The 18,579-nt window shown below is 41.9% G+C and overlaps 1 protein-coding gene across 2 annotated transcripts in view; it reads left to right on the top strand.

Annotated features, from left to right (window-relative positions):
- SHOC2 (SHOC2 leucine rich repeat scaffold protein) overlaps positions 1–18,579 on the top strand; it is a 70,317-nt gene that overhangs the window by 19,343 nt on the left and 32,395 nt on the right. For both annotated transcript variants that reach the window (XM_054163773.1, XM_054163772.1), the window contains exon 2: positions 11,301–12,238. In XM_054163773.1, coding sequence (XP_054019748.1) covers positions 11,536–12,238 — 703 coding nt within the window. In that variant the 5' untranslated portion in view covers positions 11,301–11,535. The remainder of the gene's footprint in view (positions 1–11,300; positions 12,239–18,579) is intronic.

The following is an 18,579-nucleotide window of genomic DNA, read 5'->3' as shown; positions in this document are numbered from 1 at the left end:
TAAACAGCTGAACCAAATAAATGGGCTTACCTTTTCTTGCTGTTCTGATGTCCACCTCAATGCCACCCCAGGGTCTGGCAGGCAGTTGCTTGTAAGTGTCGGCTCGGAGGAGTGAAGTCTAAATAAAGTTCAACAAGATTGCAGATGCCTTTGCCACAGAGCATTGGCCATATATAGCTGCATGCAGTGCTGCCTGATTCACCTGTTGTGTGCATCTAATTGCTTCAAAGTATTTCACTGCTTTATAGCATTCTGTTTAATTCTGTTTTGCTGATGGTGGGGAGAGCAGTTGAAAGCTTTGAAAAAGGCTGGGGAGCAATTGTATTCTTTGTCACGTTATCAGGGTTCTAACGAGCCTGCATTTCTTTCCATGGTGCTTTGAATGTATGAAGTTCCCCAAGGTAGTTTTCTAAATTGCTTCAGGTTCCCCATCTGTGGCTAAGCCTCACTTCAAGCAGTGGTGCAGGATGGTGGTCTGTCCATTGGAACATGGAAGCTATTTAATCACGTGTAGTTATACAGCACAAGAGGGTAAGGGCTGCGAGGCTGGTGAAGGGCCTGGAGTATTTGGCCTATGCAGAGTGTCTGAGGGAGCTGGGGTTGTTCAGTCTGGAGAAGAGGAGGCTGAGGGGTGACTTCATCACTTTCTACAACTACCTGAAGGGAGGTTGGAGTGAGGAGGGGGGCAGCCTTTTCTTCTTGGTGGCAAGTGACAGCACTAGAGGAAATGGTTTCAGGCTGCACCAGGGGAGGTTCAGGCTGGATGCTGGGAAATATTTCTTCACAGAGAGGGTTATCAAACACTGGAATTATCTGCCCAGGGCAGTGGTGGAATCACTGTGCCTGGAGGTGTTTAAGCAGTGTGTGGACCTGGCACTTAGGGACATGGTTTAGTGTTGACCCTTCAGTGCTGGGTCAGGTGATGATTTTTGAGGTCTCTTCCAACTAGATGTTTTCTGTGATTCCATGACATTGTTTTGCAATAATGCAAAATCCAGTTGAAAGTGCAGGGAGAACCTGGCTCAACACAGTGCAGTTAACCTGAGAAATATGTGTAACAGCGTGGAAATCTTGCTGCAGTGGACACACTACAGGAAAAACACCATTTCTCTTCGGCAGTTTGTAATTCTTGCACCTGAATAAGACTACTTAGAGGGAAGAAGTGGCTCATCCCATCCCATTTAGACAAATGTTTGTTGGGATAAAGAGATGAGAACGTCACCATCACTGGAGGTGTTTAGGAAGAGAGTGGATGGGGTGCTTGGTGCCGTGGTTTAGTTGATTTAAATAGTGTTGGATGAGAAGTTGGACCCGATGATCTCAAAGGTCTATTCTATTCTATTCTATTCTATTCTATTCTATTCTATTCTATTCTATTCTATTCTATTCTATTCTATTCTATTCTATTCTATTCTATTCTATTCTATTCTATTCTATTCTACATCCAGTTGTCTGAAACAGCAGTTTCTTTGCACTCTTGTTCTATCTATGTACTAGGTTGACCTGAATCAGCTTGCTTAGCCTAGGTAAAATGCACTGCTTTGATTGAAAGGGTCAGATTACAAAACCAAGCAAAAAAACTCACTGGGAAAACACTGATTAAGCAGTAATGGTGGAAGATGTGTAGATGTTTCTGATTTTGTTCAGAATACACTAAATTTGCCTTGGTTTCTTGTAGTATTTAAATACACAATGTAAACTTGTTGAAAATTGTACCATCCCAGAGAGAACAACTGTAGCTAATCATGCAGTTTTAAAATAGATTTTGTTTAATTTAATTGTAATGAAGTGGAAATTTACACTTAAATCAGAGCAAATTTGATTCTCATGGCAGTTATGTATTCTGTGTGCAGAATGCTGATCTCTTCAAGGAGACACTTTCTGAGAGCAGGTCAGAGGCAAAATATGTTAATGACTTCTAAAAGGGAGGAGATTTGTAGCTGGAAAGTGAATGTTACTGCATGTAACACTTTCTTTACATTAATTACATTTAAACTAGTTGTTCACTGGAACAAGCATAGCCAAGCTTTTCTCATCTAGCTGAAGATCAAGAGCTGCACATAATCTTAGAGAAAAATTGAACAAGAGCCAGATGCTGTGCAGTGTCAACTTGCCAGATGTAGTTACTGGGTCTTTGTCTGCTGGAACATAGAAGGTAAAGAGTCATTGCTCCTTTTCATATTTAAAAATGTGTTAAGAGCTCATTTTAAGTTGATGTTTAGATTGCTTTTTTTTTTCCTGGCATAGTAACCCCCTCTAAAGGGATCTTGTACTGTACAAAGTCACTAATTATGGTCAGAGAATTCAAGAGGCTGAGAGTCATGTAGCACTGGGCTTTGTGAAATGGTTATAATTACTACATAGAGGCATGTTGAAGAAGAGCAAAATGACTGCATCGAATCAGAGACAGAGGAACAAAGAGAAATGCTACAATAAACAATATTTTTGCTTTTTTGCTAGAGAATTCTGTGTTGCTGGCAGGAGCAGGGGGTAGGATGCTGCCCTAGATAGTAGTACAGCAATGTTTTATTTAGCTGAGATGGGATTTAACATGTGGTTTGCCCCAGTTTTGTAGGATCAACATAATTTAAGTTGTTGATAATACAGATAGTAGATAATACATCCCAGTGTTGTTGCTTTGTGGGTTTACTTTCTCTGCCTCCCATCATTCTTGTTTTCTGCTTTGTTTGGTTGGTCTTGTTTTGATGTGTTGTTTTTATGGCTCAGAGGAAATGATGAATAAAAGAAAAATATTTGATGCTTGTTTCAGAGTTTGCATCATCACTTTTGGTGGGACCAATGCCGTTCTCTCTTGAATTTGTAATGAAGTTGTGTGGGGCAGACTGCTTCCTTTGTGTGTAGGAACTGTTGAGAGATCTGAGTGGTAGCGCCTGGCTGTGCCGCAGTGGTAGTAGTGAAGTATTTGATACTGGGAAGCAAGTTTCTGCTACAGCAGGGTGATCTTTATTCAAATGAAGGCAGTGGATAAATTGGGAGGACTTGCTCTTGTGGAAGGTTATATGCCTCTACAGATGGAGAATTTATGTAGCCGTAGAAATAATTGGATTTTCCTAGACTAACATGTCCATTTAGGACAACGGGGTGGTTTTTTTTAGGCATATCTAGGTATTAGGACCAGTACTAAGACTGGGAAATGTTTTCCATCCAGCAAGTTGGGATTTTCAAATTTCTTGTATTATACAGGGTTATATGGCCTGCTGATACAAGGAGTTACCATGGAAATGGAGACATGCAGCCCAAAAGGTACATGCCTTGGTGGGCCACACATGCAGGAAGTACCTTTTTACATATTTAAATAAACTACTGCATGGAGTTAGCATCGTTCTTTGTGCTTGCTCTTGGAATCATAGAATCAATAAGGTTGGAACAGACCTCAAAGATCATCAAGTCCAACCTGTCACCCAAGACCTCATGACTACATGGCACCAAGTGCCACGTCCAGTACCCTCTTGAACACCTCCAGGGACGGTGACTCCACCACCTCCCTGGGCAGCACACTCCAATCGCTAACAACTTCCTCTGGGAAGAACTTTCTGCTTCCCTCGAGCCTAAACTTCCCCCAGTGCAGTTTGAGACTGTGTCCTCTTGTTCTGGTGCTGATTGCCTGGGAGAAGACCAACGCCCTCCTGGCTACAGCCTCCCTTCAGGTAGCTATAGACAGCAATAAGGTCTCCCCTGAGCCTCCTCTTCTCCAGGCTAAACAATCCCAGCTCCCTCAGCCTCTCCTTGTAGGGCTTGTGCTCGAGGCCTCTCACCAGCCTCGTTGCCCTTCTCTTGGAGTCTATTTCTATGAAAACATGAAACATATAACTTGGCCAAAAAGTAGTGATTTTTTTTCTTTCTTATAAAGGAGACAAGAAAATGCTTCATAAAAATAATGTTGGAGTGCACAGAATGAATCACAGTTTGCATATTTATGTACTTGCTAAATGAGTTCAAAGGCAGGGCACAAAAGATTATTTCTACCCCCTGGGAACTTAAGGCGTAGGTGACTTTCTGTCTGCTAGCATGGAGCCTGTCATGATAGAGCTGGACTTTGGTATGTGACCTGGCATTTACTGCAGTGACGTACTTCCAGGGAGCAGCAGATCTGATGCCCAGGGAATGAAAAGATGGATTTGAAAGCTTCAAAACCAGCAGTAGTATCTATATGCTTGTGTCTTCGCTGTGGAAGGGCGCAGTGGTGTTGGAAGCTGGGGTGTGGGAAGTCCTGGGAGATATGCCTGGTTTTGCAAGCTCAAAGTGATAAACCTCCAAACACCTCTTGAAACTAATTTGCTTCTTTTATAATGATTTTAGCTTTAATTGCACAGAGGTTTGTAATTAGGTGCGTACAATTACCGATGTGTCTGCAGATTTAGGAAACCACAAGTAAGGCATAAAGGAGCCTGCAGAAATGGTCTAATTGTTGTCTCCGTGGTATGATGTTTGTTCAGACATTGTTTTCACCTCCAGGTTTTGCTCAGATGTGAGACTGGGTTATGATCTGTTGCTGTGCAGCTGTGGAAGCAACAAGCAGGCAAGGAATGGTCTTGGCTGCTGTCCTTTGGCAGATGAAGATATCCTGAAGGGTTTAGTAGGCTGTCGGGAACCAGGCCTCTGCACTGACCTAGCTCTGCAGGCTCTGGCTGTGCATGCAAGGAAGCATCAAACTGCTCCCTCGGTGTGAGAGGAGATTAGGGGGGAAAGTGGGGTCACATCCAGACACATTGAAATCAGAATAGATTGGTAGTGTGTAAACTACCATCTGCTGGCCCTTCATTTACAGGACCAAGATGAATTTAATGGTCAGCTGGGCACTAAAAACCTGTGCAGTGTTCTGCTGCTGTCATCAACTGTCCTGTACTCCGAAATAAAAGAGTTTTCTTCCCAAAGAAGAGGAGGTGTCTAGCTGACACGTTTTAGGGGCACTACTTTTGTGGAGATAGATTAGGTGACAGTTTTGATCTGAGGTGCTGCAGTGGTGGGTTGTTCCCCTGCTGCCTCCCTACCTCTGAATGAAGTTCTGTGTTCAGAGGGGGGGTTGTGCAGCTGCCCAGTGACTGATTCACCAGCTGGTGAGTGGTGGCTCCAGTAGCAGAAGTTGAAATGCAGTTAGGCAGATGAAAACTCTGATGGTTAGATGTTTGAAGCTAGCAAGTTGTAGGAGAGAATGTGCTTTGTTTCCAAGTGACTCATTGGCCTAAGCTACTTGGGTTTTTTTTTTCTGGCATGTGGGTTATTGAGAATGTAAAGTCATCATAGCCACTAGGGCTAAACTTCACATTGCATTCATTGCTTCTTGATGTGTTCTTGCTTACAATGTAGTGGAATATGAAATATTTTTGAATTTGTATTCCATGCTGTTCAAAGTAAAGGTTGTATACTTTTAAGAAGGTAGATTCCCCTCCCCCTTGCTTGTTATTTGAACAGGTGTTGCCGCAGTACTGGATAGCATTTGAACTCTGCCTTGTTGTTAAAAGCCACTTAGGTCTGACTAATCAGAATTTCCTAGATCAGAGTGGCAATCTCAGACTGTTTTTATTATGTAGTGGAATCATTGTCTGCTTACTCTGCCATACCCTAACTATGACCTTATTACTCTTTTTTTTTCTGATGAGTTTAATATTCTTAATGATTCTCTTCTGGTACTTGGGTTGAAACCAGCCATGGCTTACACCCTTTGGGTTAAGTTCAATGCAAACTCAGAATGAAGAGAAAAAAATAATTCCTATTCTATGATATAAAACTATAACACATAGTGAAGAGCTGTTCTTTCAAATGCAGGCCTGTAGGTTCCTGCTACATTACAGAAGAGTGTAATGTATTAGACTTTAGTGAAAATGATGCCTTAGATATCTCATACTGAGAATATTGGAAGTGTTTGTGATTTACAATGCCTGTTTTGTCTACTGAAATGCAGAACAGGAACCAGTAAGTCTTTAAGCAGAGCTGTAAAGTGACATTTTGTAATGTGATGTGCCACAATGAATTGCTTTTGGCAGATAAGACTGCTGTTGGTTAGCCTCATCACTTGAGAGGGAAATAGTCCAGCAGTGGGAGAATCTTTTATGTCAATACATGATTTCTTTTTCAAGACATCTCTGTGAACATGCAGGAAACCTTCATATATGTGCAAGTCACAAGACATGTAATGCACTCGCTGAGAATTGAGTTGTTGCTGAGAGTAACTCATGCAGGGACAGTCCCTTCTACGAGCAGCCCCACTGCCCTGGGTCAGGAGCAGTGAGATTTGCACTGGGACTTTGGTGCTGTCAGTGAGGTTAGCTTTGACTATCCCTGCTGGTTAGCTTTCTCCAGCGCCAGGGGTTTGGCCACCCTGCCGTCCAGGCACCAGTTCAGTTCTGGTGTCAGTTGCCTGTTTGTAAGTTTATTCATATAAAATCAAAACTAAAAGATGTAACTGGGGAGAAGTTTTTCCTGAGCTGTGAAGTAACATTGGTAGGGGGATTTATTTATTTTTTTTTTAAGGTAGTAAAGTTGCTCTGCAGTGGTGGATAGGAGACAGTTAAGTCTTTTATAGACTTCTTTGAATAGCAGGTGGGTGAAATGCTTTATCTCAAGCCACAGATTGTATTAGACAATGACCAGAAAGCATCAGCATTTGTATTAGCAAGTTGCAGGTGATTAGCATTACTGCTAGAATGACAGACATTCATGGTTTAAATGGTTTAAATAAACCATTTATTGCTTAAATGTGTTTGGTTCTGTTGTTCAGAGTAACTGAAACCTCTTTGCAATTACTTGTATGTATTAAAAAAGAAAATCAGTAAAATGTACAATGTCTGTGTATTAATTCTTTTTTCAGGTAGCTAAGGAAGGTGATACAGTTTAGGCTGAAGTTGCTTGTGTTTCTAAAGTTTTGTCAGTGGGCAGAAAGAAACCCAAACAACAAACATCTGGATTATATTCTCCAGACCTCAGGGAAGAGTGAATCAAAACTCTCATGCTACCTATTTACAAATATTTTACTTTTAAAAACAAGAAACAAGTTTGAAACAGGGAAGAGATTATTTTCCTTACTTTCTCTAGAAGTTTTATTTTCCTTCAGGTGCTGTGCCAAGCAAGAGTCCTACTCAGTTTTCCAAGTTCTCCAGCACATAATAGGAAGTCAGTTTAAACAGCACTGGAAAATGGAAGTAGTTGGCAGAACTGGCTAATTTTTACTGAATTTCCTTTTGCTAAAAATATCTCTAAAAGAAGCTCTCCTTTTGAGATACAATGAATGCTTGTTTGACTGTAGTTCAGAATTGATGATGACTCTTGTCCTTTAACCAAAAGGGCTTGAAAAATATGAATAACCTTTTGAAATGTATTTAGCTTCCTCTGTAGTATGTGTAATTCTGCTCCTATCCTCCAAAAGTTTGCATACATGCTAACTTTGTTTGTAAGTAACCCCATCAGTCTGAATGATCTGAGGCAGAAACTGTAGAGCTGCTTAAGTGAAGCTGAGCATTTCATTTGTTTATATGTTGGTAGGGTTAAGGAGTTCTGAGTGTGGTTGCTCTTTTGAGTTTGGTCTCAAAACTTGGTCATTAATGTATGAAATGGAAGATTTTTAGTCCTGCTAACTGAAAGCATCAAATATGTATTCTCATTTATATTGCATGAAAATACCTTAAAAATAATTTTTAGATAGGTTGCAATGGCAAATATTAAAAGTTATACTAGAAATAGAGTGAGTTTATATAGGTGTTTATGTTTAGGTGCTGTGCTGCCTCTGTGCTGTCATAAAAGAACACCATCACGTACTTACAGGACAGCTTAAAGCAGCTGTTTCATGGATTTGGTCAATATGAGGAGTAAGACACCATTATTTAGCTAGGAAGACTTCTTGCTTGAACATCTTTCACTCATGGAAGTTGGTGCTATATGGTGACTCAGAGGATTTTAGAAGAGAAGGCATTATCTCATGAATTACAGTTTTGCCCTAGCTCCTGTACTTGCTGGAGCTTTTTCCACCCTAAATAAAGCAAAATGGAGAAGAAGGGTTGCAGAGATGTCACAATGGGAATCATTAGGACAGATTGTACCTTGTGGCAGAGAAGTTTACTGTTTGTTGGGTAAAACTGGGTGGTACCTGCTGGATGGTGAGACCTGCTGTTGGGAATCCCAGCTCTGGTGAGCAGACAGAGGAAAGGGAACATGCTGGTATCTTAGGGGTGCCAGGAACCCTTGTGGGGTGATACTGCTCCAGTCAAGGCATTTTCTTTGTCATTCCCCCTACATGGGCTTTTGTGTTTCATCTGGTAAAGATCCCATCAGAAGATTGTCCTCTTTAAGTGCTAGTTGTAGTCGTTCTAGGTAGTAGATAATTATTTTCTTTGGAAGGAGAGAGGTAAAACCTTCTCAAACTATTTTAAATGCATGTTGCAATCTCAGGCAGCAATTAAAATCTTCAGTAAAGAGAGAAAAAAAACTGTAGGTGCCATACGTTTTTCTGCTAGCCTCTTGTCACTCTGAACAGGGAGTGTATTTTGAAGGTCTGCTGCACTGCCAGCCTGGCTCCAGATTCCATGTCCTGGAAAACCAAGCTTGACTGTGGCTTGCTTGCAAGCTGTCTTCCTTCTACCGTCTTTAACTGTGAGGCAGTCTTGAAGTCATGACCCTTTGTATCGCTTTAAATTTTCTGTATGTGTTTCAGATGATGTTTCTAATGACTTTTCAATTTTTATCCTTTTGTCTCAGCAAAAGATCTTTGCTCCTTACTGGCAAATGAAATGTTAAACTGGCAGATTGAAACAGGGACCCTGGTTTTTCGGCACAATTACTGTAATTGCTCCGAAGAGTGAAATGTCTGCAGATTATTTGGAGCACTTGTGCTACCGAGCTGCTTTCAGCAGTGCTAATCTCCAGCCGTCTTTCCTTTCTGAGGCTCTTTCAAAACCTCCTTCAGCTGCAGTGCGCATATGAAATGAAACAAATCTCTTGGCGGGTCCTAAATTTGATTAAGTTGAAAGCTCATGAGAGCAGCAGCCCTTTGAGTACCTTGCACTTCAGGTGCTTGATGTGGAGCTGTAGCTGTCTAGCGCTGCTGCCCGAGTGAGCTTTCGTTGCATTTTCAGAACCCAGAACCCATGTCATTTCTCAATTCCTTGTGTTACCTTTCATACTGAAAATGAGTCGTCAGGCAGTTCAGGCTCACACCCTTTAGACAGCCTCAGTTTTATGTTTGGAGTCATTACTTTTCCTATTGCTGGAGTTTTACAAGCACAGAGATTACACAGGGCTGAGAACAAGCTGTAGAATACAACGTAGTGAGATGGCTAATCTAGAGGATAGGTCAGGTTAATGGATGGTGTAAAAGCTGGGTGGAAATCTTAAGGGCACAGTAAGGAACCAGCTTGTATTGCTTCAGAGAACACTGCACTGGAGAAAATTTGCAAGCTAAAAGCTGTTGCTGCTTCATGCTGCTAGCAGGTGGCCGTGGTCCTTTACAACAGAGCTGTCCAGAAGACAGCAACTAGAAGCAGTAAGGTTTTCTTGATATTGTAAGGTTTGAAGCACACACTTCATGTTAGTGCAGCAGAAATGAATTTGGGGTGAAGGACTAGAATCCAGTTCCTGGGGAAGGTTATCTTTTGAGCTTTGTTACTAAACAGCCTGATTTGCAGCTGAGGTAGTGGCTTGCTCATCTTGCCAATATTAAATATATTCATTTTAATCTTTAAATAAAATAATCTAATTCTATGATTCTATGATATACTGAGCAAAGTGTGCTCCTGTGTGCTCACAGAACACAAATTTATACTTGAAGGCAAGCACACATGGCATAACTGTGCTATTAAAAATAGTTACTTGAGCTTTGCTAAAAAATGTTTGTCTTTCTAGTACTTGCTGATGGCTTAAGGATGCAAAATATTATTTAACTGGATTTGAGTACAAGCTCTATGAACTTATGCAGAAGATGGCATGCCAGGAAAGCCATACAGCTCCTGTAGAGGTTTGAAGGGTATTTTAACATAGCTCAGTTGGCTGGGGAAGCAAGGTGCTTTTCTGAGAGACAAACTTTTTTTCATTAGTGAATGCTGCATAGCATAAGGAAGTTGATTCTGGGCTAAAAGGTGGACTAATCTGGAGACAGGAAATTATTGTTGCCATTCATCAAGTATATTCTTCCACAAAAAGATGTTCAAAAGCCTCTATAGAGAGTATTCTTGGGCATGTCCTGTGTTTTGAATTGAAACATGAAGCAAAGCTGCTTTCCATGATGCATGATAACTTTGTGAAAATCTAACTGGGGTTCTATAGGTTTCAGACATTTGTTTGCTTATTAGGCTGCATTACATTCATTGAGGGGCAAGAAGTCAGCATACTGTCTAAAGATTATGATATATCCTATTCTTGTGAGAAATTCCTTCACAATTTCCATAGAATCATAGAATCAGGGGTGGAAGGGACCACAAGGATCATCTAGTTCCAACCCCCCTGCCATGGGGAGGGACACCTCACACTAGATCAAGCTGGCCAGACCCTCATCCAGCCTGGTCTTAAACACCTCCAGGGATGGGGCCTCAACCACCTCCCTGGACAACCCATTCCAGGGCTTCACCACTCTCACGGTGAAGAACTTCTTCCTCACGTCCAGTCTGAATCTCCCCAATTTTTGCTTATCTTGAAGCATAATGGATTATTTCTTGTGAGCTTTCAGTTAACTTTTTGATGGGTTTACTTGAAAAATCTTCATGCTTGTGTCTTCAAAGTACATGAAGCTGTTAACAAGGTTCTGCTCCACATTAAAAGCAGAGAACCATGGTCCAGAGCTAGTCAAGAGAGAGATCTGGAGGAAAAATATTCCTGCTGCAGTAGTGTATTAGAACTCATGGCAGATGGAATTGAGACTCTCCTGTGCTGAAAGAGACAGCCTGTACAGGTTTGTTTCAAGAGGCAGGCACTTAAAATTATAGCAGATGTTTATTGAGTGATTTGGCATAGAGGGGAGAGAGGATATGTGTGTTGATGACCAGAATGTTAGGCCAAGAGCTAGCTAAGATGTAGAGTGGCGACTCAAATGTAGTACTGAAGGCAATATTATGTTTAAGAATTGTAATTTTTCTTTCCTCATTTATAGTAATTACCTCTAATACCACAGTGGATCTTCTGAGTAATGTGTGTAGTATTTTTGGTGTAGCACTGGGTAGTTCATTGACAATTGAAGAGGACAAATCATTAACCTGAGTTTAGTGACCACAAGCTTGATGTAGAAACTTTCAACATTTAACTGCATTTTCAGTTTTATGTTTGCACTAACTTAGGCTTTTCTCCTCTCTCTGTTACAGAAAAACTAGTACAGAACATTTGACCTTCTAATCTCTACAGCTGAATCTCCTGGTACCGGGATTAGGAAAGCGTGCCTTCAGGTCCAATATGTAGCAAATGGGTATCATACCTCTGAAGGTCCTCCCTGAATTCACCACTTGCATGTTTTAAGGATCCTTGACCCCTCAGCAGTGAATTGTTCTTCTGAACTTCAGAAACGGATTTCATGTGGTGCTTGCTAAACATTGAGTCACCATGAGTAGTAATCTAGGAAAAGAAAAGGACTGTAAAGAGAAGGATCCAAAAGTCCCATCGTCAAAAGAAAGGGAGAAGGAGGCCAAAGCCTCTGGAGGATTCGGGAAAGAGAGCAAAGAAAAGGAGCCTAAGACCAAAGGGAAAGATGCCAAAGATGGAAAGAAGGACTCCAGTAGCACGCAGCCTGGGGTAGCTTTTTCAGTGGACAATACAATAAAAAGACCTAATCCAGCCACAGGTACCCGCAAAAAATCCAGCAACGCTGAAGTGATCAAAGAGCTAAACAAATGCCGGGAAGAGAATTCAATGCGCTTGGACTTGTCCAAGAGGTCTATACACATGCTTCCATCAACTATCAAAGAGCTAACACAGTTAACAGAACTTTATTTATACAGTAACAAATTGCAGTCCCTGCCGGCAGAGGTGGGCTGCCTTGTGAACCTGATGACACTGGCCCTGAGTGAAAACTCACTCACCAGTTTGCCTGACTCTCTTGATAACTTGAAGAAACTGCGCATGCTTGACCTGCGGCATAACAAACTTAGAGAGATCCCCTCGGTGGTGTATAGGCTAAGCTCTCTCACCACTCTTTACCTACGCTTTAATCGTATAACTACTGTGGAAAAGGATATCAAAAACTTGTCAAAACTCACCATGCTTAGCATACGAGAGAACAAAATCAAGCAACTACCTGCTGAGATTGGTAAGCCATTACCGTGATTGCAAAGTTTAACTCTCTGCTTGTGTTCGTTTTGCGGTTCACTTAACGTACGCAGAAGCTGCCACTTCTCATTTTACAGCCTGGAAAAGTTACCAACATGATCATGCTTGTTGCTGTGTTATAGAATCATAGAACCGTCCAGGCCGGAAGGGACCTCCAAAGGTCATCCAGTGCGACCTCCCTGCAGTCAGCAGGGACTTCCCCAACTAGATCAGGCTGCCCAGGGCCTTGTTGAGCCTCATCTTTAATATCTCCAGGGAAGGGGCCTCAACCACCCCCCTGGGCAACCTGTTCCAGTGTTCCACTACCCTTGTAGTGAAGACCTTCTTCCTGATTTCCAATCTAAATCTGCCCTTCTCTAGTTTGAAGCTGTTGCTCCTTGTCCTGTCACTGCAGGCCTTTGTAAACAGTCTCTCTCCATCCTTCCTGTAGGCCCCCTTCAGGTACTGGAAGGCTGTTATTAGGTCTTCCCAGAGCCTCCTCTTCTCCAGGCTGAACAACCCCAGCTCCCTCAGCCTGTGTAGCAGAGGTGCTCCAACCCCCTGATCATTTCTGTGGCCCCTCCTCTAGACCCTCTCCATGTTAGCTTATATTTAGAGGGATCAATACCTTGGAGATATAGATGTATTTAAAACAACAAAAGCCCTTTTGTTGTCATCTGTCATCCTAAAATGAGATGTATCATGCCTTTGTCTTTGCCTTGTGCTTTCACATATTGTCTTCAGAACCCAGATGGTTTAAAAAACCCAACAAAGATACAGGGACACTTTTCATTTTAAGATGTCTTTATAAATAATGTATGAACTGTCACAAGTTATAAATGACATTAGGGACCTGTTACAGAGGGGATGTGACTATGGTAATACAAGGCAGGATAGGTAGCTGTATGCTATTACCATGAGCAAATTGTTGGATGCTGTACCAGTTAATGATGTAGGTTAATGATTTGTGAAAGCCTCTACCTTTTGTAAGGCAGGAACATATTAACAGATGGGCCAAATGCTGTATGCATGGCTGATGATTCTTACAACTTTCTGATGAATATTTGTTTCTCCAGGCAGTGTTTAAAAAAGTTTGAAAGCTGGTCAAATAGCATGAAAGTGGCTTATTCATTTAAATATTTTATTGTAAATGTTAATTTAAAATAGCTGTGTATTGAGAACTCCTAAGTGGTTCTGGCTGATGGAAAACATCTCTATCACACTGTTCTCAAGCAGTATTTGAACAATGTATGTGCCTTGTAGCAGGGAGATTGTGTTATGTTTTTTTTTTGTTTCCAAGTATCCCCAGATTTTAAAATGGAAGCATAGCTTAATCCCTTTAGGGGGAAGGAGAACACAACCTTCATGTGGCTAATAAACTGCTCTGACGTTCTTCAAGTGTAGAAAACAGCTTGTAAAAGGCCTTGTAACACTATGTGTGATTCATCTACCCTGTTTTTAAAAGCTGATGTGAGACTTGGTGTTGTTAACCAAGCCAGTTACTGAAGTTGGCCCCCTGTGCTCACTAATTTTGCAAAGCTTGGGAAATGCTCTTGTTTGAATCCTTAACTGATCTGGTTGCAAACCAGCAGTGTTTGCCTCTTTCTCCTGCACCTTGGTATGAAAGATCTATGATGGCAGGAACTCCTGGGCACGTCTGAAACTGGTGTTACCAGCAATGTCCAGTACAACCAGCTTCTGTACGTGACAGCAAAAGTCAGGAAATGTAGTGAGGTTGTGTGCAGTGAGTCTGAGACCGTGGCTCCCTGTAGCAGTTACTGGAATGGATTCTGCTGTAGCTACAGAAACGCCATTTTGCTAGGCAAAAATTAAAGGGTTAATGTGGTGTGTTTTCTGATCAACATGAATTCTGAATTGGCAGGGATTCTGAACTTCTCCCCTGGGAGGAATAAGGAATTGTGATTTTGATTCGTCTTTGGAATGTGCTGCCCAGGGAGGTGGTGGAGTCCCCGTCCCTGCAGGGGTTCAAGAGGGGATTGGACGTTGCACTTGGTGCCATGGTCTAATCATGAGCTCTGTGGTGACAGGTTGGACTCCACGATCTTTGAGGTCTCTTCCATCCTTGGTGATACTGTGATACTGTGACCTATTTTGACACAGTTTTAAGTCCAGCAGCCTCTTTGAATTTTTAGTAAACATAGAATCATGCTGGAGACCATGGGGCTGATGTTTGCAAAAAAAAAACAGAAAAGAGAAGCAAACCAGCCCAGCATACCACTTGCATCTGTGTACATTGAAGAAATTGACTGATTTGCCTGGTTGAGCTGGATTACACAATTGTCAGTACTTCACCTGGCTCTGTTTGTGGCTCAGTTATTAAATGTAATGCAGCAGAGTCAGCATCTGAGATTCAACTGGGGAGAATACTTCATCACTTTAAATTCATACAGAATTAACCAGGTTGGAAAAGACCTTCGAGATCTTCAAGTCCAACCTATCACCCAACACCATCTAAACAACTAAACCATGGCCCTAAGTGCCTCACCCATTCTTATTTTAAACACTGCTGTGTGAAGAAAAAGCTTCTGTGAGATGTTACATTCTTGTGCTTGGCCTTGCCCTTTAGAAACTTCGTAGGTGTGTTTGGTACTGCAGACATAATTATTGCTTCTGGAACCCCTTTGTTTCTGAAGTATTTTATTTGTTGAATTCTTATGGTTGAGTTTACATTTAAGTATGTAATTTCTGTATGTGTTCACAATAGTCTTGGAAGAGCTCGTGTGTAACAATTTAATGGAGAAATTTAGTGGATGTGTACCATGAAGTAACATATGACTCGTTGTGATGCATTTTGTTTTGGTTTTTTCCCCCCTAGTCTTGCTTTGGTAGGGTACAGGCAGTGTTCTCAGTTCTTTATCACACCCTGTCTTGGGACCAATAGAATAGAATAGACCAGGTTGGAAGAGACCTTCAAGATCATCGAGTCCAACCTATCATCCAACATCACCTAATCAACTAAACCATGCAACCAAGCATCCTATCAAGTCTCCTCCTGAACACCTCCAGTGATGGTGACTCCACCGCCTCCCCAGGCAGCCCATTCCAATGGGCAATCACTATCTCTGTGTAGAATTTCTTCCTAACATCCAATTTGAACCTCCCCTGGTGCAGCCTGAGACTGTGTCCTCTTGTTCTGGTGCTGGTTGCCTGGGAGAAAAGACCAGTCCCCACCTGTCTACAACCTCCCTTCAGGTAGTTGTTAGAGAGCATTAAGGTCTCCCCTGAGCCTCCTCTTCTCCAGGCTAAGCAACCCCAGTTCCCTCAGTCTCTCCTCGTAGGGCTTGTGCTCCAAACCCCTTACCAACTTTGTTGCCTTCCTCTGGACATGTTCCAGCAAGTCAACATCCTTCCTAAACTGAGGGGCCCAGAACTGGACACAGTACTCAAGGTGTGGCCTAACCAGTGCAGCATACAGGGCCAGAATTAACTGCTTTACATCTGTCTTTGTATCCAGCAGTCGGTCGTGCCTTTATTTGTATTGTGGTAATGCACATGGTCATTGTTAGGGGTCTGCACCTTGCTGTGGAAGGCATTTTAGAAGCACACATGCAAGAGGACTGTCAACTCATGAAGAACTTAGAGGAAATCGTTATGTTCAATAGCATCCTTCGTTTTTTTCCAAGTAAATTTCTCTGACTAGGTTGCCTGCAGTGATTCAGTTGAAAAAAACAAAGAATTTCTAATTTTAAGCAATACAAGTAACTACCAAGACACCCAGAACAGACCTTTTCTTCAAAGAGTAAAACCAGACTAGACAGTTTAACTTTTGTAGTTGATTTCTACTCACTCGCTTCCATGTTCTTAACACCAGGATTAAATGTTGGAAACACAGCTGGAAAAGGAAACTTCTGAGAGATGTATTTAAAGGAAGAAATAGAATAGAATAGAATAAACCAGGTTGGAAGAGACCTTCAAGATCATCGTGTCCAACCTATCATCCAACACCACCTAATCAACTAAACCATGCAACCAAGCATCCTGTCAAGCCTCATCCTGAACACCCCCAGCGCCGGCGAGCCCATCACCTCCTCGGGCAGCCCATTCCAATGGGCAATCACTCTCTCTGTGTAAATCTTCCTCCTAACCTCCAACCTAAACCTCCCCATGCGCAGCCTGAGACTGTGTCCTCTTGTTCTGGTACTGGTTGTCTGGGAGAAGAGACCAACCTCTGCCTGACTACAACCTCCCTTCAGGCAGTTGTAGAGAGCAATAAGGTCACCCCTGAGTCTCCTCTTCTCCAGGCTAAGCAACCCCAGTTCCCTCAGTCTCTCCTCATAGGGCTTGTGTTCCAAGCCCCTCACCAACTTCGTTGCCCTTCTCTGGTTCTTACTTTCCAATGGAATTTTTCTCTATCTGTAAGCACTTGGTAATGCTCTGTTTTAAACACTTATTTTGTTTTACTAATGCACTTAAAAAACAACAATCGCCCTTGCCTTTTGAGTCCAAATGGTTTCAATCTCTTGTACATTATAACTCAGTTCCTAAATGCTCTGTGCATGCAAGTATGTGTATTATCAGCTTGTAAATAACAGAGAAATTTTTGTTGCTGCAAAGAGGGAAGTAAAATGAGGCCATTCTCTTTTATAAAGCAATATCATGCAGAGCATTTCAGAGTCTTGAAAAAAATACTCCATTGTTCCAAGGCATAAGGCTCACAAGTCTGATGGGAAGCTAGTGTGCTTGTTCGTGTTTCTAAAAATCCAAAGCTTGTGTAACCTGCTGGCTTCTCCAGTGAAGAAGAGTCTTGCAGCAGTTCTTGATGTTGCTCATCTTGTATGCAACTATGCTAAGAGTTCTTGGTTTTCTTTACATTCTCCTTTAGAGGCACGTGTGCTATAAAAGGTTGCCCTCCAGACTTCAGCTGGAAAGATGGGATGTTGCTCCTGCTCCCTCAAAGAGCCAGCATTGAGTGTGATGGAATTAAAGTTTCACCCTGGTGCTAGAGATTTGTGGTGGCTTTCCTTACCACTGAACGAAAAATACTGGTTCTGTGTAATTACAAAAGGCTTTCCAACTCCAAGACCTCAATGCTTTAAAATGAAAGACCACTTGATTTGTAAGCAGTTACCCTACTTAATTACTTTTCTAGGAATCTTTAGTTTCCAGCCTTATAAAACAAAGTGTGTTTTCCTCCTGCTGTCATTGGAAGAAATAGAAAGTAGGTCCTGGAGTCTTAAGTGCTCTGATATTTGAGACCTTTCTTCCAACACCCAATATGTCTGTGACTGGTTGATTTTTGTGCCAGTGATGTTTCACTGTTGTTAGAGGCAGCAGTTTCCCATCTTGCTTGCGTTCACTGTCCCACTGTATGTGCCAACAGGAGTCATCTTTTGCCAGCCATTACTCAGACCACAATTCTTAGTCTTGCATGAAGTCTCCAGTCCTTCTGTTACTCCACTGTCTATTTTCTGTACTATGTTTGAACGCTGAGCATGCTTGTTTAGTTTGACCATACCATTCTGGGTAGAGCAATAAGGTCTCCCCTGAGCCTTCTCTTCTCCAGGCTAAGCAACTCCAGCTCCCTCAGCCTCTCCTCAAAGGGCTTGTGCTCCAGACCTCTCACCAGCTTTGTTGCCTTTCTCTGGATACATTCCAGCAACTCAACATCTTTCCTAAACTGAGGCTTTCATAAAAGCCTGAGTGAGATTAAAATGTGTAAGAAAATGTTAGCAGAACATACAGCTGATCAGATTTTAAGTGGTCCTGGAAACTGCTTTGAAACAGCTGACCTGTTGTGGTGCATGTTGTCTTGATGAAAACCTAGAATAGAAGAGGTGAACCTACCAACACTGAGCTGCTTGCATGTAATATGAAGTTTGATTCTGTTTTGGGGATTTAAACTTTCTTCAGTAGTTAAGCAACACAAATGTAAATGAAATTTGTACACTTGGGGAAAAGTTGATTTGTGTTTAAAATTAATGGCTTAGTGAGAAAGAGAAGGGTTATTATCTGCAGCTAGTGAACAGATGCTCATGGTTCTGGCCGTCTTTCCCTCCAGAACCGTTACTCTCATTCCCTGGTATCCAGTTGCTTTATTATAGGTATGATGACAATAAGGTACCATGTCTTTTCACTATTTAGAAGGCTTCTTAATTTTAAATATTCAACTGAACTCAGTAAGCCAGAGAGTTTAGAAAAGATTATCTGTACTTGGGAAGAAGAGAAGTCTTTTACTTGCTCTGCAAATTCAGGCTCTAGGTAGCCTGCACGTCATTGCTCCTGGCCATTTAATGGTCTTCTGATAACACTTTCCCAGCTACATATATATTGCTTCTACATTTTTAATGTGACTGAGATGATTTTATTAGGCTGCAAAGTAAG

The sequence above is a fragment of the Dryobates pubescens genome, chromosome 8 (genome assembly GCF_014839835.1).
Source record: "Dryobates pubescens isolate bDryPub1 chromosome 8, bDryPub1.pri, whole genome shotgun sequence".
NCBI classification, from domain to species: Eukaryota; Metazoa; Chordata; class Aves; order Piciformes; family Picidae; genus Dryobates; species Dryobates pubescens.
This window is presented reverse-complemented; position numbering and strand designations above follow the sequence as displayed.